Below are 25,392 nucleotides of genomic sequence, written 5' to 3' on the forward strand. Positions count from 1 at the left end.
GTCGAGGACTCCGTACACCTCTAAAGAGATTAATGCGATCGACGACCTGTAGGTTCCATAGTGTAGCGCGGCTGTCCGGCTTTTTGTCCTGCAGTTACAAGTGTCATATCGTGACGGCGCCGGCACCAGCCCCCAACTCGCTTATTCCTGGCATGTTTTGTGTCCATCGAATTAAACGCAAATTAGTAGTCTTTTTATTTCATTTTTGGTAAATGACTGCTAATCCCATGCGATTCTACTGCCAATGCATGATGTTCTTCGATTTTTCAAGGCCTATCTTGAGTAGTCATATACATAGCTAACCGTTTGGCACCAGAACAGATAAGAAATCTGCTCTCTTGTGGTGCGGGTTCGAAACCTGTCGACATGGACAGTTCTTCGGAGGTTCGTCTAAACTTGGCCAGCAAGTGTCCTGGTCCAAGTGTTCAACACAACAGAATCAAAATTTGTTTCTCTTGTACTGCGCAGGTTCGAAACCTGCCTAACAACCGGTTTTTTTTCTATCGGAACACGTCTTGAAGATTCACTCATGGACAGTTCCTTGGAGGTTCCTCTCAACTTCGTCCTTGCCAAAGCGGTTACCACAACGGAATTAAAATCCGTTTCTCTTGGACTACGCAGGTTCGAAACCTGCCTAACAATAGGGTTTTTTTCTATCGGAACACGCCTTGAAGATTCACTCATGGACAGTTCCTCGGAGGTTCATGTCAACTTGGTCCTCGCCAAAGTGGTTACCACAACGGAATCCAAATCCGTTTCTCTTGCACTACGCAGGTTCGAAACCTGCCGAACAACAGGATTTTTTTTTTCTATCGGAATACGCCCGATTCCTCGGAGCAACTTCGTCCCTGACTGAAGTGGTTACTGCAACATAATCAAAATCTGTCTCTTGGACTGTACCAGTCAGTGCAGGTTCAAAACCTGCCAATGAGTTTTTTCCCCACCTGAACACGCCTTGAAGATTCACTGATAAACAGCTCCTCAGAGGCTCATCTCAACTTCGCCCTGGCCAAAGTAGTTACTGGAACGGAATTGAAATCTGTCTCTTGGACTGACACTACCAGTGCAGGTTCAAAACCTGCCAATGAGTTTTTTTTCCATCCGAACATGCCTTGAAGATTCACTGATGAACAGTTCCTCAGAAGCTCATCTCAACTTCGCCCTCGCTAAAGTGGTTACTGCCACGGAATCGAAATCTGTCTCTTGGACTGACACTACCACTGCAGGTTCAAAACCTGCCGACGAGGTTTTTTTCTCTCAGAGCACGCCTTGAAGATTCAGTGATGGTCATTTCCTCGGAGGTTCATTTCAACTTCGCCTGGCCAAAGTGGTTACAACAACATAATCGAAATATGTTTGTGTCGGACTTGCGCAAGCTCGAAACCTGCCGACGACAAGGTTTTTTTTCTATTGGAACACACTTTGACATTCACTCATGGATGGATTCCTCGGAGGCTCATCTTAACTGATCTTAACCAAGTGGTTACCCCAACAGACTCAAAATCTGTTTCTCTTGCAGCTGGCTCGAAACCTGCTGACAACATTTTTGCAGTGTATAGATCCTCAGAGTTCCGTCTTAACTAGTCCCAGTCATTGCGCCGAAACCTCCTTTTTATGTCATAGTCTGTCCATGAAATAGAATTCACCTTCATCCCTCGTGCGGATCGTCTCAGAAACATAATGTATATCCCTGAGATGTGTACGTGCCAACCTAGATTCTCGATGGACTTACCAAAACTGTCGGGATTCACCACCAAATGAAACATTGATGGAGCTGGAGGCCAGAAGAATGCACTCAAGCTAAGGACAGAGTGAGTCTGACGGTCAGGCAGATGATGTAACCTCCCCAGCCTCGCTGAAGTCTCATCGATGAACACTCCTTCGATCGTTGGCTCTTCCAAAGCGACCGAGGATGATTCGGAAGCTAAAGGTGGGAGAATTGAAAGTGGCAGACCGAGCCATATCATTCTGATATGTGTACTAATTTGCATGCGCTCCTGTTTTGTGTTGATGCGGGGCGGAACATACTTTCGATTACCGCAGCAAGACCCGGGCAACTGGACGGAGATCTCAATAGAGAGGTCAACGCGAACCTCGTTCATGCGAAGCAGGCTTAGATATGACGGACACAGCATCGCCTGCAAGTAGCTGATCCATTGTGAGCAACAAGACAGGAGGGACCAAAGCCAATGGCGAAGACAGAGCAGAAGACGAGGACGCGGCCATGTGATGAGGTGAACAACGACGGAAGGCAAGAAAGCCCCTCAAGAAAACAATCATTAGTAAGGAAATTGGAACAGGGGCGAGACAACTGCACAACTGCAATTCGGTCTGGTCTGTCTCGGAAAATTTGGCACGCGAGGAATTCGAGATAGCGCGCGCGCGTTTGCTCTACTGAGCAAAAGGCTCATGGAGAAGTTCAGCAGCAGAGTTACGTCTCGGGGCCACCAAACGCTCATGTAAAGATGAAGAGCAAGTCACCACAATATTCGGTACATAGATGGACACGCAGGAGGTCACGCACATACTAGTAGCAGTAGTGGCGATTATCAGCGTTCTGACTGACAGCGAGCGAGCGCGAGTCATCATAGGAAAATCATCAATCAAATGATAGAGACTCGAAGCAGATCAACAGTATGGGCTGAACAATGTTCCAAAATTTGCTCAAAACGGAACCAAATTTGCTGACTTGGATGACTCGGAGGTGCACGAAGTCCTCTTACCTATTACGGACGCGTGACACTGACTAAGGGAGCGCGGCTGTCTGGCTTTCCATAGTTCTGCATATATATCATTCAGCGGCAGCCTATATCCAAGTCATCCGAGCCATTAATATTGTAGGAGTTCGTAGTGGTCAGAAGTGGTCCCGGTCGAACCTACAACATTGAACTTGGCATGAATCAATGAGTCATAAACTTAGAGGAGTGCGTGCAAGGCACGTGAGCTCAGTTGAAATGTTTGGTACCGAATTGGTACCGAATTATTCCAACTTTTTCACGCTCACATTTTGGTTGCGTGGCGATCTCTAGACTCTCGCCTCACCTGGACATTCTCGATGACTCGGAGGCCATCGATGCGCGAATATTTTCGGTTAAAGCACTGCTAGAGTGCCACGTAACTCTCTTCAATTTGAGTTCGGCACTCTACTCTCGCTTCACGCAAACTCAGAATAACAAAGATATTGGATTGGTCTCTGTCAACTTTCAAGACTCATAGGTGGCTTTGCCTCCACTGCACCAGGATAGATTTTTTAACTACATCATGATGATGCTCCAGGAGACCTATCTGTTTCGTTATACAACTCTACTGATTTGTCATTCGCTGTGGAGACCTCTATACTAGCGTCAAAATTCCATACTCAGGGCTTTCCGGGATGCATCATGCAGGTTATTGACTGGGTTCGCCAAACCGAACACCATCAACATGAATCTGCCCTCGAAGCATACCAGATGTGCTTGGAGCTTTTCGACAATCATGTGTTCGCGCGATCTTCGATTATCTCAATGCTGCAACCGCTTTTCGTGGTGCTAGGTGGATGCAGCAGTTTGTCGTAACGATCTGCAACGTGTGGTCGAACTTGAGGAGCAGGGTCGTGGCCAACAATGGTCACTGGCCTCACCACTCAGGATCCCGCTGGATGACCTACAGTCTGTGAGTTACCGGTAGCTCACGAGCTCAGTAAGCGCGTGTCTGAGTTTCAGGGGTTCAACAGGCGCAGACCAAGCTGCTATTGATCGGGCAGCAACAGAGTACAAGGAACTCACAGAGCAGTGGGAGGTTGCTGTGGCTGAAGTCTGCGATCTTCAAGATTTCTTGCGCTTCCTGCTGACTCCGTCTTACGAAGGCTTGCAAGGGGCAGTGCGCCATGGTCCAGTCATAGTCCTCATTGTGAGCATATACTCGTGGAACGCCGTCATTGTCCCAGCGTCAGGGGGGCCCCACCATGTTTCCTTTCTGTCTCTTACTCTCTTGGGTCTCAAGACACTCAAAGACAACTTCGCTAGGGAGATCCGGCACGTATCTCTTTTTGGCCCAACGGAGCCGAGGACGGAGTTGCGAGTCCTCTTGCAGACAGTATGGGATGAGATCATGCTGCCCGTCATCAAGGTCCTCCAACATGATCTCGAGTTTCGGCGTCGCCCCGGAATGTGGTTGTGTCCAACAGCAGCCTTCACGTCCCTTCTTGTCCATGCAACTCACCCCTGTCGAACAAAGGCAGATCGCTATGGGCGAGAGCTATGCCTAGAGGATATTTACCTATGCTCTTACACGCCGACGCTCTCGGCTCTGATCAGAGCTCGATAGACGATGAAGATGCGTATGGCTCCATCTTTCGTGGCTATTGGACAAGGTCAGCCAGGCGCAGGGCAAGGCGAAGCGCTCGCGACTGTTGAGAGTGAGCTTGAGCTTGTACGTAAGCTTGTTCCTCCGCAGGTCAAGTTCGGTACTCTTTCAGGAGAAGAAGCCTTGCAGGCAGGTGCACTTGAAGCTTTGCGATACAACATTTAAGAGCTATGGGGTGTGCCTCCGAATCTTTTCTAACCTGCATTTACCAGCGTAAAGTTGGTAATCTGATACCAGAGCATTTATGTACGTCTATCCGACTTCACCGATATGTCACCCAAAAAGCAATGTACAAGTCAGCTGATAAACTCTATGGTCACCAGCTCACGCAATCAAATGTTTAAAAATATGGCTTATCAGAATCCTGAACTGCGAACTGGTGACCACAGACAGAGGAGTTCTCGTCCACGAAAGGGTTTTAGCTCCCACTTGTATTGCAGACCCTTATCAGTGACCGTCTTCTGGGCAACGAATCTGGCCCGACTCTTATCTCTAACTTCCCTCTCTAACTACTGTGATCTGCAGTCATGACTTCCAATGCTTTCAGTGGAGCTTTGCCTGATCTCTACGAGGCTTCAATCGCAGAACTCCAAGATGGTCTGGTACAAGGACTGTTCAGCAGCGTTCAGCTTGTAAAAGTAAGTTGCTACATGAGCACATACCTGGTACCGGCTTCACTACTGAGTAATTGCAGGCCTACCTTAGTAGAATTGAGGAAGTTAATCTCAAAGGTCCTGCATTACATGCAGTCATAGAGACCAATCCGAAAGCCTTAACACAAGCTGCGGCTCTTGACGATGAACGGAAAGAAAAGGGCAGCCGTGGGCCATTGCACGGAATACCAATATTGTTGAAAGACAATATTGCTACGTTGTACGAAGAAGGTGAGGTACTCCGCGTCACACACATGCAACACCAGTAGATTGAAATCCAGACAAGGAATGAATACTACTGCAGGTACGACCTGCGCTACTGGCTGCATCTAACAAATCCTGAATCTTTGTGGCTCCGTTCTAGGTTCCTACGCACTGCTGGGTTCTGTTGTTCCTCGAGATGCATTTGTAACAACAAAATTACGTGAGGCTGGAGCTATATTCATAGGCAAAACGAATCTGTCCGAATGGGCTGGAGCGAGATCCATTTCACTTCCTCGTGGATTCTCAGGGCGTGGGGGGCAGACTCGTTGTCCGTACTATCCGAACGCTGACCCATTTGCTTCGAGTTCCGGAAGTGGTGTTGCGATGGCTGTCGGTCTGGCAGCCGGGTCCCTTGGCACAGAAACTCGTGCCTCTATCGTAGCCCCAAGTAGTAGGAATAATATTGTGGGTATCAAGCCCACTGTCGGGCTGGTATCTCGCTCAGGCGGTAAGGCTTCTAGTTATGGTTATCAGCCGCCCCTCTGACGACGGCGAATGCTAGTGGTTCCTTACTCGTCTAATCAGGATACTCCTGGCCCGATGTGTCGCTCTGTCACTGACGCCGCCCTGTTGTTGACCTTCATCGCTGGGCCTGACCCTCGGGATGAAGCTACTTTGCGTCAGCCTGGAATAGTCCCAGACTACATGAAGGCACTCAACAAAAATGCCCTTAAGGGCACTCGTCTTGGAGTACCTCGTGCCTTTATCCGCAATATGAAGGCTATCGAGGAGACGTTCAACTCCTCCCTTGACATCTTCCGAGCTTTGGGCGCGGAAATCGTCGACCCCGCAGATTTTCCGAATGGAGAGGAACTACTAGCATCACAAGCAGAGAAGCTGGTGATGGCAGTGGACTTCAAATTTGGTATCAGCAAGTACATATCGGAATTGGTCGAAGCCCCTACAGGCGTCAAGACTCTCGCTGATCTGATAGAATTCAACAAGATCAATGCAGACCTAGAACTTCCAGGGCCATTTTACACAGATCAGTCTCGGTATGTCAGCTTGAATCACATACAATATGCTTTTACAGAAGATATGTAGATTTACGGACGCGGAAGGTACACAGGTTGATGACGCATACTTTGCAGCACTAGCTCAAAATTTCGACTTGGGACGCACGAGGGGAATTGACGCCACCCTGGCCAAGTTTAATCTTGATGCCATAATTCTACCTACCGATGTACTGGAGCCCAGACCCACAGCAATTGCGGGATATCCGTTGATTTCAGGCGAGTACTTCGTATGGTGATGCTCACGCCACTTATACCATTTGACCATTTAATATTTAGTGCCTCTTGGCTTTCAGCCAGATGGGGTTGAAGTACTGCCTGCGACGCCATCTCCACTTCACAGTCAAGCTCCGGGAATTCCTTTTGGAATCGCTTTTATGGGAACTGCATATAGCGAGTTCAAGCTCATCAGCTACGCTTATGCATTTGAGCAGGCTACCCACGTGAGACTTCAGAGGAAGGCGTACAACGATGCAATTCCGAGAACGCAGTTGGCAGGTGTTATGTGAAGGGAGGGTTGAAAGAATAATCAACGCAGAGGTGGAAATATCATCTGTGCAAGTGATAAGTAGAAAGCGTTTTTAAAGTCTGAAGGTGCCTCCTCACTTAATTGGAGGGTTGTTGTGAGGACAGTCGCCTCGAGTCGTGCGTCAAGAATGCCCTTGATGTTATTTTTGCCTCCTAGACTGCGAAACAATAATAGTATTCCATGCAATGGCCCGCAGCTGCCTGTCTTTCCGTTCATCAAGGGCTGCAGTCTGCGATAAGGTTATTGGATTAGTCTCGATGACCGCATGGGCAAGAGGCGGACACTGGGAGCGCTAACGCCGCTCTTTCTGGGGCACCTGGTATCCTTCGTCACGGTCGTGGGATACTCATCCTTCACAAGCACACTTCGCCGTACAGATTTTCCGCACCCGACCAACGAACTAAAAAATCGTATGCAATTGTTTAGGCTGGGGCCGCATGCGAAACATCACATTCTTAAAGCTCTGTGACCAACAAGGTTCGTACAAACTTTGTGGCCAAGTATCAAAGCTAATAGATGAGCCCGTTGGGGCCTACATTCTATCATCATCCCCGTCATCACTGAAAACTACATCAATTTTTCAGCCATCGTCCGCGCAATCATTGCAGAATACGTATAAGTAATGCGAATGCAGGCAAGATGTATGGCACTCCCACCCGGACCACCTTTCGTACGAAATTCGCTGCAGCTCGTTCATGGTCAACTTATAATAGGTGGGGAGAGAGAGATGGTTAGTTAATTCCGCCTTTTCGTCAACTCAGTCTCGAATTCCAGGTGATATTGTACACTCACGCCTTTTTGATCAGCGCCTCATCGTCACCTCCGAGAAAGTTTCCGGGACCCCTGTAGACAGACGCTTGGCGATATGTTCTGTTCGTCCTTTCATTGCTACAAACGAGCGATGAGTTAGGATTACGTCTATGACGGTCTATCGATCACTTCGGACCAAGCGTGAACAAATCCTTACGGATGGAAATCGCAGACCTCGTGTTCCTACTGGCGATACTTCTTTAGCTGGAAGTCTAGAGTCATGCTAGAGCAGCGATCGACGCAGTATGCGGACACGACGAAATTCCAAGATAGAAAGTTACTGCCGTAATGTCAATTCTGCCTCCTAGGTTCCTATGCACTGCTGGGTTCTGTGATTCCTCGAGACGCATTTGTAGCAGCCGTGCAGCTAGAGCTATCATATTCATAGGCTAAGCGAATTTCTCAGATGGCCAAGGTAGTCGAGGAAGACATTCAACTCCTTTCTTGACGTCATACACCAACGCCCTACCCTCACAACACAAAAATACAATTTTTATCTAGCCAGGCCAACTGAAGGAAGACGGTGTTCCTTCCATCACAGTGCTACGTCTGTACCCGTATTGAAAAAATTGCATCTTGGTGGAAAACCAACGTCGGAGTCTATCTCTGTCTCTTCATGATGCAACATAGTGTACATTAACAGCATCATACCTGGAGAGTGCACTTTCTTTTGAAATTTGGATCTCCAAAGCCTCGGCTGCCAGTATCTGGTTTCGCGTTCCCCGATGCGTGATGAGACTCTGAAGTTTTGTCAGCATCCATAAGACGCCTGGATTCGGCCTCTGCTAGGATCCTTTCGTGTCGCCTGGTAACGTAGGCCAAACAGTTTGGAATTGCACGTTACCATCATGTCCTAAGATTCTTCTGCCTTGCAATAAAATACAGGGGATCGTCCAAGTTAAATGCAAGGTCTGTTGTCAATTTGCTGGCATTTCAAATGACACCTGTTTTAAGGTGGATTTCAGGGGGGTAGGGTCTGGACTCTGCACAGAATACATAAAGCAAGCCATCTTCCTACCGTCTCCCTTCAGATTTATTTCCGAGGTCCTATATGATTTGCAAGACTTCCAGTCGCGCTTTGCCTGATCTTTACGAGGCTTCGATCGCAGAACTCCAAGATGGCCTAGTAGAAGGATACTTCAGTAGTGTTCAGCTTGTGGAGGTAAGTTGCTGCTTCGGCAGATGCCTCATACAGCCCTTACTCAAGTTATCGCAGGCCTACCTGCGTAGAATTGTGGAAGTTAATTTGGAAGGCCCTGCATTACATGCAATCATCGAGACCAATCTGAAAGCCTTATCACAAGCTGCGGCCCTTGACGATGAACGGAAAGTCAAAGGTAGCCGTGGGCCTTTGCATGGGATACCTTTGTTATTGAAAGATAACATTGCTACGCTGCACGAAGAAGGTGAGATTCGTTGTGTCACATACCTATAATACCAGTAAATTTGGCACTGAGCTCGAGTTAGGAATGAATACGACTGCAGGTACGGACATGCTGCACGACTGCTTTCCGTCTTGTATATCATAATATTTACTCTACCCTAGGTTCCAACGCGCTGCTGGATTCTGTTGTTCCGCGAGATTCGTTTGTTGCGGCGAAATTACGTGAAGCTGGAGCTGTATTCATAGGCAAAGCAAACCTCTCCGATTGGGCTGGTATGAGGGGACAAGTTCCCTATGGATTCTCGGGGCGTGGAGGGCAAACACTTTGTCCTTACTACCCGAATGCTGACCCACACGGTTCAAGCTCCGGAAGTGGCGTTGCAATCGCTATTGGTCTAGCAGCCGGGTCTCTTGGTACAGAAACTAATGGTTCTATTGTTTACCCGAGTAGCAGGAATAATGTTGTGGGTATCAAGCCAACTGTCGGGCTGGTATCTCGTTCAGGTGGTAAGATTTCTAGCGATAAACATCGAGTGATTCTCTGACGACGAATACTAGTGATACCCATCTCCTCCCATCAAGATACTGCTGGCCCAATGTGTCGGTCTGTCGCTGATGCAACCCTGCTATTAAACTCCATTGCTGGGCCAGATCCTCGAGACGAAGCTACTTTGCATCAGCCCGGAGTAATCCCAAACTACATGAAAGCGCTCGACAAAAATGCCCTTAAAGGCGCTCGTCTTGGAGTACCTCGTGCCTTCATCCGCAATGTCAACACAATTGAAGCGACGTTCAACTCCTCTCTTGACATTTTCCGAGCTTTGGGCGCGGAAATCGTCGACCATGCAGACTTTCCAGCCACAGAAGAACTATTAACATCGAAAGCGGAGCAGTTGGTCTTAGCCGTGGATTTCAAGATTGACGTCAACAAGTACATATCAGAGTTGGTCGAAGTCCCGACAGGCGTGAAGGCGCTCGCTGATCTGATAGAATTTAACAAGACCCATGCGGATCAAGAACTGCCAGCGCCGTTTTACACAGATCAATCCCAGTATGTCAGCTCGCATCTTCAATGCACGTTAACAAAAGATATATAGATTCATCAAATCGGAAGCTGCACAGGTTGATGACGCCTACTTTGCGGCGCTGGCGAAGGACTTCGACTTGGGGCGCACGAGAGGAATTGACGCTACCCTGGCCCAGTTCAATCTCGATGCCATAATTCTACCAACCGATGCCCTAGCGCCCCTACCCGCAGCAATTGCAGGGTATCCATTGATTTCAGGTTAGTACTTTCCACGGCAATCTTAGCGTCCCTTACGCTTTTCAACATTCAGTACCCCTCGGCTTTCAGGCAGATGATGTCGAAGTGCTTCCTGAGACGCCATCACCACTTCACAGTCAAGCCCCGGGACTTCCTTTTGGAATATCTTTTATGGGCACCGCGTATAGCGAGTTTAAGCTCATCGGCTACGCGTATGCGTTTGAGCAGGCTACCCAGGTGAGGCTTAAGAGAAGGGTATATGAGGATGCGATTCCTAGGACGCAGTTAACTGATATCGTGTCTCGGTGAAGGTGGTTTATGAATTACGCACAGGGAATAAGCCATTTTGCACATATGACACCTTGAATCGAGTGAAATGTTTCGCAATGCATGCAACCCGTAATCAAATCCTCATGCCCCAGCACTCCATCCTTTGAACATTGTCCCTTGTGATGTCAAGACTTCTCGTCGTATTCCAAATCTCAAGATCTTCGTCCAGTAGCTAGGACTTGCGTGAAGACTATCCAGGACACTGGAGTTTTGTTAACGCACCTCGAATGCTTCGTCTCTACTTGTCATTTGCAGACACCGCGCATGGAGGTACGGGGGCACCACAGGATCTACCAATGAGTCCAATAACTGTACCAGTATAGATGCAATGGTAGTCGCAAGCGGACCGTGCTCTTCTCCAGACTGGAGGCATGGAAAATGATCTCCTGTGTCGAGACACTGAACAATTATTAATACATGCATGAATATCAAAGATGACTCGCAAATACCTCTCTGATGTCCATGTATATACTCTCTTCAAGAGAAGCATTAAATAAATCATTCTACTAGTAGAGCGCTGTTAAAACATGCCGTCAGAAAATCTTTATGGCACGAACTGGATCAATGACATGGGTCATCAACCAATCGATCAACGTCATGATCTCCCTCGGGGCGTTCACTGGCTGCCGTGCAGGCACCCAGTCGTTCGGGGACTTCATAGTTCGCACGGGACCGGGAAGTCGTGTAAGTAACTTGGAGTGCGTGCAAGGCTCTGTAAGCACGTGAGCTCAGTTGAAATGGTTGGTACCGAGCGAACCCAACTTTTTCACGCTCGCATTTTGGTTGCGTGGCGATCTCTAGACTCTCGCCTGGACAATCTCAACGAGGCCATCAATCTGTAGCGCGAATATCTTCGGTTAAAGCACTGCTAGAGTGCCATGTAACCCTCTTCAACTTGAGTTCGGCACTCTGCTCTCGTTTCACGCAAACTCAGAATAACGAAGGTATTGGATTGGTCCCTGTCAAGTGTAAGAACCGGAGTGGCTCTTGCTGCGAGTTCGAAGGGGCGTGCAGACCAGTAGTGCGATGCTGATACGCTGTAGAGCTAGATTAGCGTTAACGAATGATAATGATCGAGACGAGTCTGATATGAATAAACAATTGATATAATATAGCGATGCGGTTTAGATAACGAATGCGAGAGCGAGACTTGAAGACTGGTTATGATTGCCTGCAGTAGTGAGTGTACATGGGCTACTTTTATACTGCGAAATGCTAAGGGTCCTCGGGTATGGATAGGCCGAACAATTAGGTGAAAACGGATGCTGAGGGGAGTGGCGTCGCTCCTGACAGGGTAGAGTAGACAGAAAGGAAAGAGAGTACGAAAGGATTGAGTGAGTAGCAATATAAAAGGGTATGGTATTGACAGATTCGGGAGCGGCGAACTGATAGTGAGGTGACAGTGATGAAATAGGGAGCTGAGGGTCGGCAATGACGAGGCGCTGAAATGGAGGTGAGGTCCGTGCTGACTGACTTTGGCAGTGTGCCACTGCGCTGAGGGTAAGCGTCAAAACGGCACTTTCCGGCGTTAAACGGTTTGTAATCACTACGTAAGACTTATAGGTGGCTTTGCCTCCACTGCACCCGGATAGATTTTTTAACTACATCATGATGATGTTTCAGGAGACCTATCTGTTTCGTTATACAACTCTACTGATTTGTCATTCGCTGTGGAGACCTTTATACTAGCGTCAAAATTCCATACTCAGGGCTTTCCAGGATGCATCATGCAGGTTTTTGACTGGGCTCGCCAAGCCGAACACCATCAACATGAATCTGCCCTCGAAGCATACTAGATGTGCTTGGAGCTTTTCGACAATCATGTGTTCGTGCGATCTTCGATTATCTCAATGCTGCAACCGCTTTTCGTGGTGCTAGGTGGATGCAGTATCATGTGCCGTTTTTCGTAACGATCTGCAACGTGTGGTCGAACTTGAGGAGCAGGGTCGTGGCCAACAATGGTCACTGGCCTCTCCACTCAGGACCCCGCTGGATGATCTACAGTTCGCGAGTCTGCCGGTAGCTCACAAACTTTCGGAGTTCAGCAAGCGCGTGTCTGAGTTTCAGGGGTTCAACAGGTGCAGACCAAGCTGCTATTGATCGTGCAATAATAGAGTACAAGGAACTCACAGAGCAGTGGGAGATGGCTGTGGCTGAAGTCTGCGATCTTCAAGGTTTCTTGCGCTTCCTGCTGACACCGTCTTACGAAGGCTTCCAAGCGGCAGCGCGCCATGGTCCAGTCATAATCCTCATTGTGAGCATATACTCGTGGAACGCCGTCATTGTCCCAGCGTCAGGGGAGCCCCACCATGTTTCCTTTCTGTCTCTTACTCTCTTGGATCTCAAGACACTCAAAGACAACTTCGCTAGGGAGATCCGGCACGTATCTCTTTTTGGCCCAACGGAGCCGAGGACGGAGTTGCGAGTCCTCTTGCAGACAGTATGGGATGAGATCATGCTGCCCATCGTCAAGGTCCTCCAACATGATCTCGAGTTTCGGCGTCGCCCCTGAATGTGGTTGTGTCCAACGGCAGCCTTCACGTCCCTTCCTTTCCATGCAACTCACCCCTGTCGAACAAAGGCAGATCGCTATGGGCGAGAACTATGCCTAGAGGATATCTACATATGCTCTTACACGCCGACGCTCTCGATGACCGCACGGGCAAGAAGCGGATACTGAGCGCTAACGCCGCTCTTTCTGGGGCACCATCCCGCGTGCGGTACTGATTCTTCACAAGCACACTTCGCCGTACACGCTTTCCTTTTTCGCGCGCACCCGACCAACGAACTGAAATTTCGTATGCAATTGTTTAGGCTGGGGCCGCATGCGAAACATTACGTTCTCGAAGCTCTGACGGTTTATACAAACATTGAGGCCAGGTAAGTATCAAAGCTAACAGATCAATGAGCTTGCTGAGACCTGCATTCCATCACTATCCCCGTCATCATTGAAAACTACATCATTTTTTCAGAGGACGTATAAGTAATGTAAATGCAGGCGAACAGTGGTATGGCACTCCCACCCGGACCGCCTTTCGTACGAAATGTGCTGCAGGTCGTCCATGGGTTAACTTATACTAGGTGGGGAAAGCAACACTAGTTAGTTCTGCCTTGGTCACTCACTGTAACTCAATCCCGAATTCCATGTGAAGTTGTACACTCACGTCTTTTTGGTTAGCACTTCATCGCCGCCTCCGAGAAAGTTTCCGAGACCATTGTAGACAAAGGCTCAACGATATATTGTGACCGTCCCCTCGTTGCTACAAACGAGCGGTGAGTGAGCGGTGAGTTGGGATTAGGTCTATCAATCACATGACTGAGCGTGGACAGATTCTTACGGATGGAAATTGCAGACCTCGTGTTCCTACTTCTTTACCTGGAAGCCTGGAGTCGTGCTAGAGCAGCAATTGATGCAGTATGCAGACACGACGAAATTCCAACTTTCAAGATAAAGTCACTGCCGTAATGTCAATTCTGCTTCCTAGGTTCCTACACACTGCTGGGTTCTGTAATCCTCGAGACGCGTCTGTCGCAGTCGTGCAGCTGGAGCTATATTCATAGGCTGAGCGAACTTCTCCGATGTGTAAGGTAATTGAGAAAGACATTCGACTCCTTTCTTGACGTCATGCACCAACGCCCTACCCTCACAACGCGAAAATACAATCTCACCTAGCCAGATCAACTGATGGAAGACGGTGTTCCTTCCATCACGTACATCGTGTCTAGTGCCACGTCTGTACCCGTTGTGAAAAATTTGCATCTTGGTGGAAAACCAATGTCGGAGTCTATCTTTGTTTCTTAATGATGCTACATAGTGTACATTAACAACATCATACCTGGAGAGTGCACTTTCTTTTGGAATTTGGATCTCCAAAGCCTCAGCTGCCAGTATCTGGTTTCGCGTTCCCCGATGCGTGATGAGACTCTGAAGTTTTGTCAGCATCCATAAGACGCCTGAATTCGGCCTCTGCTAGGATCCTTTCGTGTCGCCTGGTAACGTAGGCCCAACAGCTTGGAATTACACGTTACCATCATGTCCTAAGATTCTTCTGCCTTGCAATAAAATACCGGGGATCGTCCAAGTTAAATTCAAGGTCCGTTGGCAATTTGCTGACATTGCAAATGACACCTGTTTGAAGGTGGATTTCAGGGGGGTAGGGTCCGCACATAATACATAAAAGCAAGCCATCTTCCTACCGTCCTCCTTCAGATTTATTTCCGAGATCCCATATCACAACTTACAAACAATGCGTCTCGCCTTCCAAGTCATCCTCTCCGTTGTTGCTGCTTTGACAGTGTCTATGGCTGTTAATGCTGACAGTGAATGCCAAGCGCCTGGCGACTTTTGCGACTCGACTACGAATAATTGCTGCTCTGGCTATCAATGCACGTTAGAATTCATCGACCAATACGTGAGTATGAGTAGTTTCATCCAGGATTTATTGGCTCACCGGCGTGATAGTTTGACTTTGTATATGTATGCGTGTGAGGTCAGATGAGCTACAGCCTGAGTGAGTCGTGTTTCTGCTTCCCCATTAGTGCCGCAGTGTGGTTGACGGCACCATTGTGATTCGTGACACGTATGTAGGTCGTCGCACAATGCGGAGTGCTTCTTAACAAATGTTACTGCTGCTTGAGTAACGAAGACCTTGAAGCAGAGGAAAGGAGTGGAATTCAGAAGGTGGATGATCCGGCGGAGTGGGGGATTGGCGGCGAGCCCGATAAGTATAAGCGAAGAGACAGGGACACGTACCGTATTACTACTTACTCGCAACAATCTCGCATGAGGTCTGTAGCTGAGGTAGCTAGCCACATCTACGGACATTCAACTGTTGCACTGGTTATTATGACCCAAATCTGAGTCCTTGGTAAAGGAATAGCTCCTAAATTTGTAGTTGCTGTAACCGTGACTGGTCACTGCACGGACTGGTTCGTGGTCCGATACACGGACTCGGATTGGCTCGACAGAATCAAATTGCCCCGCTCGGCAACAGTCGGCAACCGCCAGTTCGTTTTTTGCGAGTCAGTTCAATAGAATCGATCTCAGATAAGTCTCCCGGGCCGGGGGCCTTGCGGCCCAAGTTCCTTCAAAGTTTGCTGTCCACGTTTTTCAACAGGCATGAAGAGGTGTGTGCTGTCCGAGAATTTGCTGACCAGCACTGATCGAATTGGAGCAGCAAAAGGTGTATGGTACTTCAATGCAATCGTGTTCATTTGTGTTCGTCATTGCCAGTTATAACTTGTTGCCAGCTGGCCGTAAATGCGTTACCGGGACAGCCTAACTTGAGTTCATCAACTTGCAAAGTATAGGTGAACTGATATCAACCCTGTGGTACAAGGCTAGCGCACATTAATGTCTAAAAATATGTTTATCGGCCGTGGTGGACTTAGAATTCAGATGTACAACACAGTTTAAGATATCACTAGCGATGCAGACTCTTATCTTTGACCATCTCCCCGCAACGACAAACCTGGACCTAGTTCTCTACTGGGATATACTGCATGATTTGCAAGACTTCCAGTCGCGCTTTGCCTGATCTTTACGAGGCTTCGATCGCAGAACTCCAAGATGGCCTAGTAGAAGGATACTTCAGTAGTGTTCAGCTTGTGGAGGTAAGTTGCTGCTTCGGCAGATGCCTCATACAGCCCTTACTCAAGTTATCGCAGGCCTACCTGCGTAGAATTGTAGAAGTTAATTTGGAAGGCCCTGCATTACATGCAATCATCGAGACCAATCTGAAAGCCTTATCACAAGCTGCGGCCCTTGACGATGAACGGAAAGTCAAAGGTAGCCGTGGGCCTTTGCATGGGATACCTTTGTTATTGAAAGATAACATTGCTACGCTGCACGAAGAAGGTGAGATTCGCTGTGTCACATACCTAGCCTGTAAATTGAGCTCGAGTTAGGAATGGATACGACTGCAGGTACGGACATGCTGCAGGACTGCTTTCCATCTTGCATATCACAATATTTACTCTACCCTAGGTTCCTACGCGCTGCTGGGTTCCGTTGTTCCGCGAGATTCGTTTGTTGCGGCGAAATTACGTGAAGCTGGAGCTATATTCATAGGCAAAGCAAACCTCTCCGAGTGGGCTGGTATGAGGGGACAAGTTCCCTCTGGATTCTCGGGGCGTGGAGGGCAAACACTTTGTCCTTACTACCCGAATGCTGACCCACTCGGTTCAAGCTCCGGAAGTGGCGTTGCAATCGCTATTGGTCTAGCAGCCGGGTCTCTTGGTACAGAAACCGATGGTTCTATTGTTGACCCCAGTAGCAGGAATAATGTTGTGGGTATCAAGCCAACTATCGGGCTGGTATCTCGTTCAGGTGGTAAGATATCTAGCGATAGATATCGAGTGATTCTCTAACGACGAATACTAGTGGTACCCATATCTTCCCATCAAGATACGGCTGGCCCAATGTGTCGGTCTGTCGCTGATGCAACCCTGCTATTAAACTCCATTGCTGGGCCCGATCCTCGAGACGAAGCCACTTTGCATCAGCCCGGAGTAATCCCAAACTACATGAGAGCGCTCGACAAAAACGCCCTAAAAGGCGCTCGTCTTGGAGTACCTCGTGCCTTCATCCGCAATGTCAACACAATTGAAGCGACATTCAACTCCTCTTTTGACATTTTCCGAGCTTTGGGCGCGGAAGTCGTCGACCATGCAGACTTTCCAGCCACAGAAGAACTATTAACATCGAAAGCGGAGCAGTTGGTCTCAACCGTGGATTTCAAGATTGGTGTCAACAAGTACATATCAGAATTGGTCGAAGTCCCGACAGGCGTGAAGGCGCTCGCTGATCTGATAGAATTCAACAAGACCCATGCGGATCAAGAACTGCCAGCGCCGTTTTACACAGATCAATCCCAGTATGTCAACTCGCATCTTCAATGCACGTTAACCAAAGATCTATAGATTCATCGAATCGGAAGCTGCACAGGCTGACGACGCCTACTTTGCGGCGCTGGCTAAGGACTTCGACTTGGGGCGCACGAGAGGAATTGACGCTACCCTGGCCCAGTTCAATCTTGATGCCATAATTCTACCAACCGATGCCCTAGCGCCCCTACCTGCAGCAATTGCAGGGTATCCATTGATTTCAGGTTAGTACTTTTCACGGCAATCTCAACGTCCCTTACGCTTTTCAACATTCAGTACCCCTCGGCTTTCAGGCAGATGATGTCGAAGTGCTTCCTGAGACGCCATCACCACTTCACAGTCAAGCCCCGGGACTTCCTTTTGGAATATCTTTTATGGGCACCGCGTATAGCGAGTTTAAGCTCATCGGTTATGCTTATGCATTTGAGCAGGCTACGCAAGTGAGGCTTAAGAGAAGGGTATATGACGACGCGATTCCTAGGACGCAGTTAACTGATGTCATGTCTCGGTGAAGGTGGTTTGTGAATTACGCACAGGGAATAAGCCATTTTGCACATATGACACCTTGAATCGAGTGAAATGTTTCGCAATGCATGAAATCTGTATTCAAATCCTTGATCATGCCCCAGGACTCTATCCTTTGAACAATGTCCCTTGTGGTGTCAAGAATTCTCGTCCTATTCCAAATCTCAATGCATCCATGCGTATATAGCGGAACGTTGCAGTGGGTAATGATAGCCCGATACGTGACGAAGACTATGTTTCTTCTTCCCCTAATTCCGGCTCACGCCCAGGGATCATCAACGCCGGACAGCATGGAAACAGCCTGTTTTGTTTCTGCTTCTAACTGATTTTGAAGTTTTTCCCTAGCATCTTGTTACTATAATTGTTGCTCATTGCATGTGTCGTCCCTCCCTATAGTCACTGGAACTACACCCCCTAAAGCGCTTGAGATATATCAACAGTCCTGTCCATCGCAAATCACGAAACTTTGTTTTACAGCAAATCACATTAAAAGAGTGCGAGGACCTCTGAGACATACTGTCGTGCGTAGATCAGCCAACAAAATGAAGCAAGAACTTTCGCTTTCCGATTGGAGACACGTGGGTGTGAAGCCCTGTCGGGTCGTCCCGCAGTAATACTGGTGCAAATAAAGTCGCTAAAGACCTTATTCAGCAGATGTTCCAATGAGTTCATGATAGACGCACCCAGCCTTTCTGCCATATTCGCTTGATCCGTCGATGATTGTGACGGCAGTTTTTGCAAGGATATGTAATGGAGGAATGCAGTAAGCGAGATCCACACCTAAGAAGAGTTAACGAGAGGCGTGTGCACCATGTGTGGAATCTTACATTGACTGATTCAGGAGGAAATTCGTCCAGTAGCTAGGACTTGCGTGAAGACTATCCAGGACACTAGAGTTTTGTTAACGCACCTCGAATGCTTCGTCTCTACTTGTCATTTGCAGACACCGCGCATGGAGGTACGGGGGCACCACAGGATCTACCAATGAGTCCAATAACTGTACCAGTATATATGCAATGGCAGTCGCAAGTGGACCGTGCTCTTCTCCAGACTGAAGGGATGGAAATTGATCTCCTGTGTCAAGACACTGAACAATTATTAACACATGCATGAATGTCGAAGATGACTCGCAAACACCTCTCTGATGTCCATGCATATGCTCTCGTCAAGAGGACCATTGAATAAATCATTCTAGAGCGCGGTTAGGACATGCCGTCAGAAAATCTTTATGGCACGAACTGGATCAATGACATGGGTCATCAACCAATTGATCAACGTCATGATTTCCCTCGGGGCGTTCACTGGCTGCCGTGTAGGCGCCCAATCGTTCGGGGACTTCATAGGTCGCACGGGACCGGGAAGTCGTGTAAGTCTGGTGAGCTTGTTTGCGAAGCAAGTATATTCTGTGTTCATCATCTCTGGTAAGTATATCAGGCTAGACAGGAATGGACGTACGGTATTCGCCAGTGACCGAAATGAAGTGATCTTTTCCTAGAGCAGTGTGCAGTATGAGGGTAAAATCCAAGCGGGGCGGTGCAAGATTGAGCTGTGACGCAGACGAGTTATCGACAAACACTGTGACAGTGGTGGTCGAACATTCACCCGGACGAAGTAGGCCCTGCAAAGAATGAAGTTTGCAGGTTAGCCCCAGCGCGACAGCACGAGGATGCCTCGCACCACCACAGGATCAATCTTGAGCCATTGTGGACCTTCGATACAACAAATCAATTAGTGATATGAGAGCTAAGGTATTACTTACAGATTGGCTGTTCAGCATCTGCAGCGACGAATCGGTAAACGCAGGGGATCTGGAAATCAGAATCAGCAAAGGCTGTGAAAGTTACCGGGTCAACTTGCCTGTCCAACATTCTGAATGGACAACGTTTGTCGGGTTAGACGCCTGTAGCTTTGATCCAAACTTCAGTCAACACCAACTAGGGGGTGCAAGAACCTACTAGACTTTTCCAAGGTCCAATGTCATTGGCTGTAGCTTGATTTTCGGTGTCTTTGAGGATTGTTCCACGCTCCATAACTCCCGGTACAGCTTAGAGGCGGCGATCTCACGTCTCTGCTTGTCAACAATTGATACCTGACAAACATTGAGCATGAATGGATCAAACATGGCATTGCCAATAAAAAACACACATTTAAATCAAAATCAGCTGACACTGGACGGTGATCACTCATCGTTATTTGCGGATGGCTGGAATATGAACGTTGGGTGACTAAAACACTGGGAGCTGACATATGTAATATGCGGTCCGTCCATGCGGGTTTGCGCCTAGCAAGATAAGACGATTGTTCCAATAGTAAGCCAAATGCGAACACCACTCACTTTCGGTCATATCCCAGAGAATCTTCTGACGTATTTGAAGCATATCTGTACGAACTGCCACGCCCACCGAGTCAATGTAGGTAATTATTCGGGAGGAAATTACACACGGCATATGTGTAATTGCATGCTCTGAAAAATCAGTAAATGCTTTCCCGCTTGCGATAGCCGTCTTCAACTAAATACTCGATACAGTCAGCGCAGTGATCAATTATGTCAGTCATGATCTGACCTGATCATACTTCAGCAAAAGTGGGATGTTACTCGTGCCTGGAGAAGACAATAGTAGTTCTCTCACGTCCCCGTCAGCAAGATCTATCCTGTAATTCAAATCTGTGACGGCCGAATCAATCATTCATCTCGTCGAGTGATAATCAACCAACCTCCCTAAAGTTCCAAAAGTGTAAGTGAGGTAGTAGAAGGGGCAAGTTACAGCGCACCATCCAGAATAATACGTCACTTTCATACAATCCAGCGGTTCTTATCGAAGTCTCTGATGTGGCATTCGCATACGAATTAGAATCAAGCTCGTCAGACTGATCAAAGACTAGGCGCCTGGAAAGATCATGGAAGTCAAAGTTTCGCCTCTCCACCATTTCATCAAATGCTGCGAGATGTGCGTTAACAAAAGTGAGCACTGTGGAACTTGGCGAGATCTCTTGGGCTGAAGGTGTATATGACATCCGTATCGCTGTTGCACCTTTATTGCCCTGCAGGATGAATTTTGATTAAATGCCACGAAAATCATGTTCACGACTGTACCATGATACCCATGATTCCTGCACCAGCGGTGCTAAATCTGATGTCACCAAAGCATGACAGACGCGACTTCTTCGCAATTGCGACGATCAGCATGCCAACCAGCTGTTTGGAAGCAAGCTGACAGACATTACACATCGTATTGCAATAGATAAATGAGTGAAACACGATACCTTCTCATAGAGAATGCCTCTCTCACCCAACCCAGCCAAGATGGCTGCCACCCATGCATCTTCCTTGACGGTACTGGTGGCATACAAGAGGGCTTCGGTTGAAAGGTCCAGTTCTTGGAAGCCTAGCACAAGGAGATCTGGATCAGAGACGTTTGCGTCGTTGTTCAAACTTCCATGAGCTAATGTGGCTGAAGAGGCTCCTAGGCTGCTGGTCACCTCTAAATCAAGGAGTGGGGTGTAATCAATGACAAATTGACATAGTGATCAAACGCCACTGACGTTCATCAATCGGGTTTGAGAGTATATCGAGTGGTGAAATGGATTTTAAAGGTGAGATCCATCCAGATTTTTCTGAATCGCGCTTCGTTGGTCTGAGCCAGGGAGACAGGTCCTGCGACGGCAACTTTCCATTGACATTGAATGACCCCGTGCGGATGCTGTTCATGAGTGAAGTTGCCCATTAAAATATTTTAAGAGTAATATTAGCGAGCATACAGCAGGCGCGCCAATGACCCAGTGGAAGCCTCTTCGATAGCCTTGTTATAGATCCAATGTTCGCGGACGATGCTGATATCGACCGCATCGTCTCCTGGAAGCCCCGCACTGGCCGGCGAGAGTCGCGTGTGCAACGGTAGTTTGACCGTGCGCAAATCTATAGGAAATGAAAAGGCTGGTATCAAGTCAGCTTGAGTGTCTACAGTTACGTGATGAGAGGTATCGTACATTTCAAAGAGCTCTCTTGTGTGTAAAGTGATAGCCAAGAGAAATCAGTATTAAATTCATTTCTAGCTACGATTAGTAGATGCGCCGGTAAGTCAATATGGGGGACGTAAAAGAAGAACGGCTGACTGAATATGTCCTTCAAACGTCTGCATTCCGAGGTGAAGGACTGCAATTTCCGCGTATCTCGCGTGATCAAAGTATGGCTTCGTATTTCAGTAGCCAGCTCATACTTTATAGTCAAAATGAGTTCTGTTGATGCGGTAAGAATGCGACTTATTGCATCAGCCGCATTTACACACCTGATCTCGACTGACCCAGCGTAGCGCCAGTATCTCCCACGGATGTGCGAAGGTCTAAAGTTGCTCGCCTTGCTTGCGCAACAGAGAACGAGAACCTTCCTGAGATCGGGTACGCCACTTCAACACTCAAGTCCTCGATGGAGTGACCCGGCGTGCGCTTAAGAATCAGAACACTTCTCATAGTCAGCATAAAGTTAAACGAGCGGAGCTTAGTAGAAGCATCTGTACGCCAGGAAAAGAACTCTGACGTATTCCGCGTCTGGCATGAAAGCAACTGATCCTGCGCAAGGACCATTGACACAGGAAGCAGGTTACACACCTGCCTTCTTCGTCTTCCACGTAATCCCTTCTGTGCGACACCACGGCTAGAATGCGTCTGGATCGGTCATCTGTGGAAGAACTTGAAAGGTCACCGCGTTCTTGAAGTTGTGTGACCTCGACTTCGAGTGCCGCCTTGAGATCCTCAGATGATCGTAGAAGAGATTGCACTGCGGCTTCCATTATCCCATTCATAGGGGGGTAGTCTAGACAACTTCCTAAAGAACTCTTTGCCTGTTGTCAAAGGGTTATTGTAAGACAAAGTCGCTACCGTGCGGTGCCATTCGTAGCCACGTGCGTCTTAATGATGTTCCCACGTTTCCCCACAAAATTCTTTCTTTGGAACTGGGGAGCCTGAGCGCTGAGCGCACGCCAGATCGTCAGGCGACATTGAAGCTTGAAGTCACAATGGGGTTGGTGTGAACGGCCGCAGCACTAGTGAAACAAGAAAGGTACAACTTACTCGATTGACATTCCCTGGATGGAATAAAAACTAACAAAAAGGTTGTTGTTCTGATCACGAGTCGTAGAATTGTCTCGAATATTTACCCTTGTAAGTCATAGTCACAGGTGGCGTGGCAGGCAAAGCTGCAGTATAAAAGTAAACTACTACGCCCTCCAATTTCCTATATCCAACTTTATTTTCCCAACACACGACCACTTTGATTCCCACCAGACCTCATCACTACACAGGCTCATCATGACTCGCACAGAGCGCGCTGGCTTCCCTCGTGCCTTGTTACGGGATCGCTCTAATTCTAAGTCTGGCCTCGACAAGTCCGTTCGCAAAAATGGCAGTGGCCAACACAATTGGGGCAGTATCAATGATGAACGCTACCTTGAGGCCGCCGCACTCGCAGACAAGGAGCAGGAGGAGTTTGAGGAAGACACCACAGATCAGCAATGCAACAATTGTACGTAATGACTCCATTGCCGTGCTCCACGCTCATGACACCGTAATGGTGCTCCAGCCGTTCACAAGAAGCCCAAACCCGAGAAGCTGGCCAACTCCTTCACAGAGGAAGAAAGGGAGAGTGCTAGGCAGATCAGAAAGAACGCACTCAAGGCACAAGGTCGGTCACTGTTTGGAATGTGACACGTGCAACAGCTAATCGTTATCTTGTCTATAGACATCGATTTGTCTATGATTGCGCGCACCTCTTCTGCTGCGTCTACATCTCCGTCCACCAGGTCACCTCCGGTTTCTATCACTGGCAGTGCGGAGGTACGTCGTTTACTTGACGCGAGACAGAGGCCTAACATCTTTTTGCTAGCCTGATACTGTCAGCATAAGGTCAGCATGAAGCGGAAATTATCTGCCCGACATTTTGCCTCGTTCTTGACGTTTTACGTCGAAATTAGCTCAAAACAATATACATAACACGCTTACTCCTGTAATTGTACTCAATTGTACTGTCACCGTTAAATTGTATTATGTCAAATACACTCCCCTCGGATCTTTTGCATACTGCGCACCGCTCCGCGTTACGTATTTCAAGCACCCGAGATCTCTCCATCTCTCCCAAATACGTCAGCAACGACGTCCGTCATAAATTCTTCATATCCTAGTGGCTGCCTAGCGTCTTCGAAATTTTTCAGAGTACCAGGGTCCCTCACGGACTCTCTGCCAATCGCTATCAGCACCATGGTCTCCAGCCCAAGTTCTACGGCCTCTAGCACATTCAAAGGCTGTCGCCTTAAACAAAGCACTACGTAAGAGGGCAACAGCCACTCCTGCACGTCGTGCTTCCGCGCCAGGATAATCTTCTGGATGGGATCAAGTGGTGGGAGGTACTCTAGTTCATGCAACGCTCTCGCACGGATACGCTCCATTCCGTAGCGGGTTGCAATCGACAGCAGTCTGACCCATTCTTCTGCTGTTGAGAATGGAGATGGCGAGATGCCCCTGAGAGGTAGTTAGTTGATACGAGGTACGGTGATAAGTGTGGGGTGCATACCCATCGTATAAAAACTTGAGCAAGCCCTCAAACTCAGCGACTGTAACTTCAGGCAGGACGATGGGCTTGTCATCACTGATTCCATCAGGGCCGTCTGGCGTCGGAGGACACACAAACATAGTGCGGAAAACATCAGACTCGCGCTGCAAAAAAAAGCGGTGTACACGGAATAGTACCCCGTCTACCTATGAAATCACAATATTCTTTGATGTAAAATTTCAGAAATGTAGATATTTGGACCACCTACCAGGAAGACAGATAATTCATCCTGCAAATAAAACTCGGAGTGTCTGGGCGGAGAAGAGGCAGACCGCAGCTTTGTAAAGAACGAGGCAATGCTTTTCACAGACTCGACCGGGCTTGCGACAGCAGATGACTGGGCGAGGAGTCCAGGAAGTCTTGCATTCGCCGGTGGCGACCGTGAGGACCGGGAAGCAGGTGAGCTAAACGATAGCTGAGAGCCCGAGAGAGCGCTCATCGGACGCGAGGCAAAGCCTTCTGATGACGGAACGCGATACGGGACAGTCAATACTGGGTGAGAGAGTTCTGGAGTACTGTCAAGACTCCTCCAGCTCATGTTGATATTTTGTATTGTTGGGTTGGTTAACTTCAAGTTGGGGTAAGAGTAGTCGAGCGACTTGCTTATACCCTCGAGCTGCGGTAGACTGCGCACCATGTTGTGACAAGGCATGCTTTAACCGCGTGCTTGTCATTGAACGTGTGGCATGCAGCCTCAGTGAGGCATGCCAATATAGAACCAGGTTGATCAATAGTGACATCGTTGGAAGATGTCGCGGCATTCAAGTTCAAGTTCTCAGAAGCAAACTTG

At 48.2% G+C, this 25,392-nt stretch overlaps 8 protein-coding genes across 8 annotated transcripts; 5 read left to right on the forward strand and 3 right to left on the reverse strand.

Annotated features, from left to right (window-relative positions):
- Positions 1–3,380: 3,380 nt before the first annotated feature.
- DFJ58DRAFT_722162 (uncharacterized protein) lies at positions 3,381–4,305 on the forward strand (the record flags this gene model as incomplete). The annotated part of the gene is made up of 3 exons (XM_041384865.1): positions 3,381–3,476; positions 3,532–3,647; positions 3,702–4,305. The coding sequence occupies 3 exons, from the start codon at positions 3,381–3,383 to the stop codon at positions 4,303–4,305; spliced, it is 816 nt and encodes a 271-aa protein (XP_041249750.1).
- Positions 4,306–4,520: 215 nt separating this feature from the next.
- On the forward strand, positions 4,521–6,863 carry DFJ58DRAFT_407918 (amidase signature domain-containing protein). The gene is made up of 8 exons (XM_041380253.1): positions 4,521–4,590; positions 4,668–4,982; positions 5,039–5,228; positions 5,284–5,301; positions 5,362–5,709; positions 5,764–6,256; positions 6,306–6,493; positions 6,554–6,863. Exons 2-8 carry the CDS (start codon positions 4,872–4,874, stop codon positions 6,781–6,783), a joined length of 1,578 nt encoding a protein of 525 aa, XP_041249751.1. The 5' UTR covers positions 4,521–4,590; positions 4,668–4,871; the 3' UTR covers positions 6,784–6,863.
- A 1,629-nt stretch (positions 6,864–8,492) lies between these two features.
- On the forward strand, positions 8,493–10,588 carry DFJ58DRAFT_407963 (amidase signature domain-containing protein). Its single transcript, XM_041380254.1, has 7 exons — positions 8,493–8,522; positions 8,579–8,775; positions 8,830–9,019; positions 9,081–9,098; positions 9,160–9,504; positions 9,556–10,048; positions 10,095–10,588. The coding sequence occupies exons 2-7, from the start codon at positions 8,665–8,667 to the stop codon at positions 10,285–10,287; spliced, it is 1,350 nt and encodes a 449-aa protein (XP_041249752.1). The 5' UTR covers positions 8,493–8,522; positions 8,579–8,664; the 3' UTR covers positions 10,288–10,588.
- On the reverse strand, positions 10,448–11,384 carry DFJ58DRAFT_407971 (uncharacterized protein). The gene is made up of 6 exons (XM_041380255.1): positions 11,354–11,384; positions 11,149–11,303; positions 11,041–11,094; positions 10,814–10,990; positions 10,593–10,763; positions 10,448–10,535 (listed from the first exon to the last, which is right to left on the reverse strand). The coding sequence occupies exons 2-5, from the start codon at positions 11,248–11,250 to the stop codon at positions 10,665–10,667; spliced, it is 432 nt and encodes a 143-aa protein (XP_041249753.1). The 5' UTR covers positions 11,251–11,303; positions 11,354–11,384; the 3' UTR covers positions 10,448–10,535; positions 10,593–10,664.
- Positions 11,385–15,997: 4,613 nt separating this feature from the next.
- DFJ58DRAFT_741688 (amidase signature domain-containing protein) lies at positions 15,998–17,988 on the forward strand (the record flags this gene model as incomplete). The annotated part of the gene is made up of 7 exons (XM_041387153.1): positions 15,998–16,204; positions 16,259–16,448; positions 16,499–16,516; positions 16,578–16,922; positions 16,974–17,466; positions 17,513–17,700; positions 17,753–17,988. The coding sequence occupies exons 1-7, from the start codon at positions 16,094–16,096 to the stop codon at positions 17,986–17,988; spliced, it is 1,581 nt and encodes a 526-aa protein (XP_041249754.1). The 5' UTR covers positions 15,998–16,093.
- Positions 17,989–18,323: 335 nt separating this feature from the next.
- On the reverse strand, positions 18,324–22,984 carry DFJ58DRAFT_760663 (DNase I-like protein). Its single transcript, XM_041388433.1, has 25 exons — positions 22,607–22,984; positions 22,288–22,460; positions 22,115–22,237; positions 21,989–22,054; positions 21,761–21,935; positions 21,545–21,702; positions 21,266–21,483; positions 21,096–21,212; positions 20,770–21,043; positions 20,566–20,666; positions 20,444–20,511; positions 20,337–20,390; positions 20,147–20,282; positions 19,957–20,090; positions 19,859–19,907; positions 19,761–19,809; positions 19,679–19,710; positions 19,457–19,619; positions 19,241–19,404; positions 19,139–19,192; positions 18,912–19,088; positions 18,829–18,861; positions 18,685–18,781; positions 18,477–18,635; positions 18,324–18,423 (listed from the first exon to the last, which is right to left on the reverse strand). Exons 1-24 carry the CDS (start codon positions 22,798–22,800, stop codon positions 18,532–18,534), a joined length of 2,913 nt encoding a protein of 970 aa, XP_041249755.1. The 5' UTR covers positions 22,801–22,984; the 3' UTR covers positions 18,324–18,423; positions 18,477–18,531.
- A 169-nt stretch (positions 22,985–23,153) lies between these two features.
- DFJ58DRAFT_760666 (uncharacterized protein) lies at positions 23,154–24,117 on the forward strand. Its single transcript, XM_041388434.1, has 4 exons — positions 23,154–23,519; positions 23,577–23,678; positions 23,736–23,830; positions 23,880–24,117. The coding sequence occupies exons 1-4, from the start codon at positions 23,306–23,308 to the stop codon at positions 23,907–23,909; spliced, it is 441 nt and encodes a 146-aa protein (XP_041249756.1). The 5' UTR covers positions 23,154–23,305; the 3' UTR covers positions 23,910–24,117.
- Positions 24,100–25,236, reverse strand: DFJ58DRAFT_696293 (uncharacterized protein; the record flags this gene model as incomplete). Its single annotated transcript, XM_041383472.1, has 3 exons — positions 24,807–25,236; positions 24,564–24,744; positions 24,100–24,511 (listed from the first exon to the last, which is right to left on the reverse strand). The coding sequence occupies exons 1-3, from the start codon at positions 25,138–25,140 to the stop codon at positions 24,100–24,102; spliced, it is 927 nt and encodes a 308-aa protein (XP_041249757.1). The 5' UTR covers positions 25,141–25,236.
- Positions 25,237–25,392: the final 156 nt, after the last annotated feature.

Source organism: Suillus subalutaceus (assembly GCF_016647625.1).
Source record: "Suillus subalutaceus strain FC151 chromosome Unknown DFJ58scaffold_6, whole genome shotgun sequence".
Lineage (NCBI taxonomy): Eukaryota > Fungi > Basidiomycota > Agaricomycetes > Boletales > Suillaceae > Suillus > Suillus subalutaceus.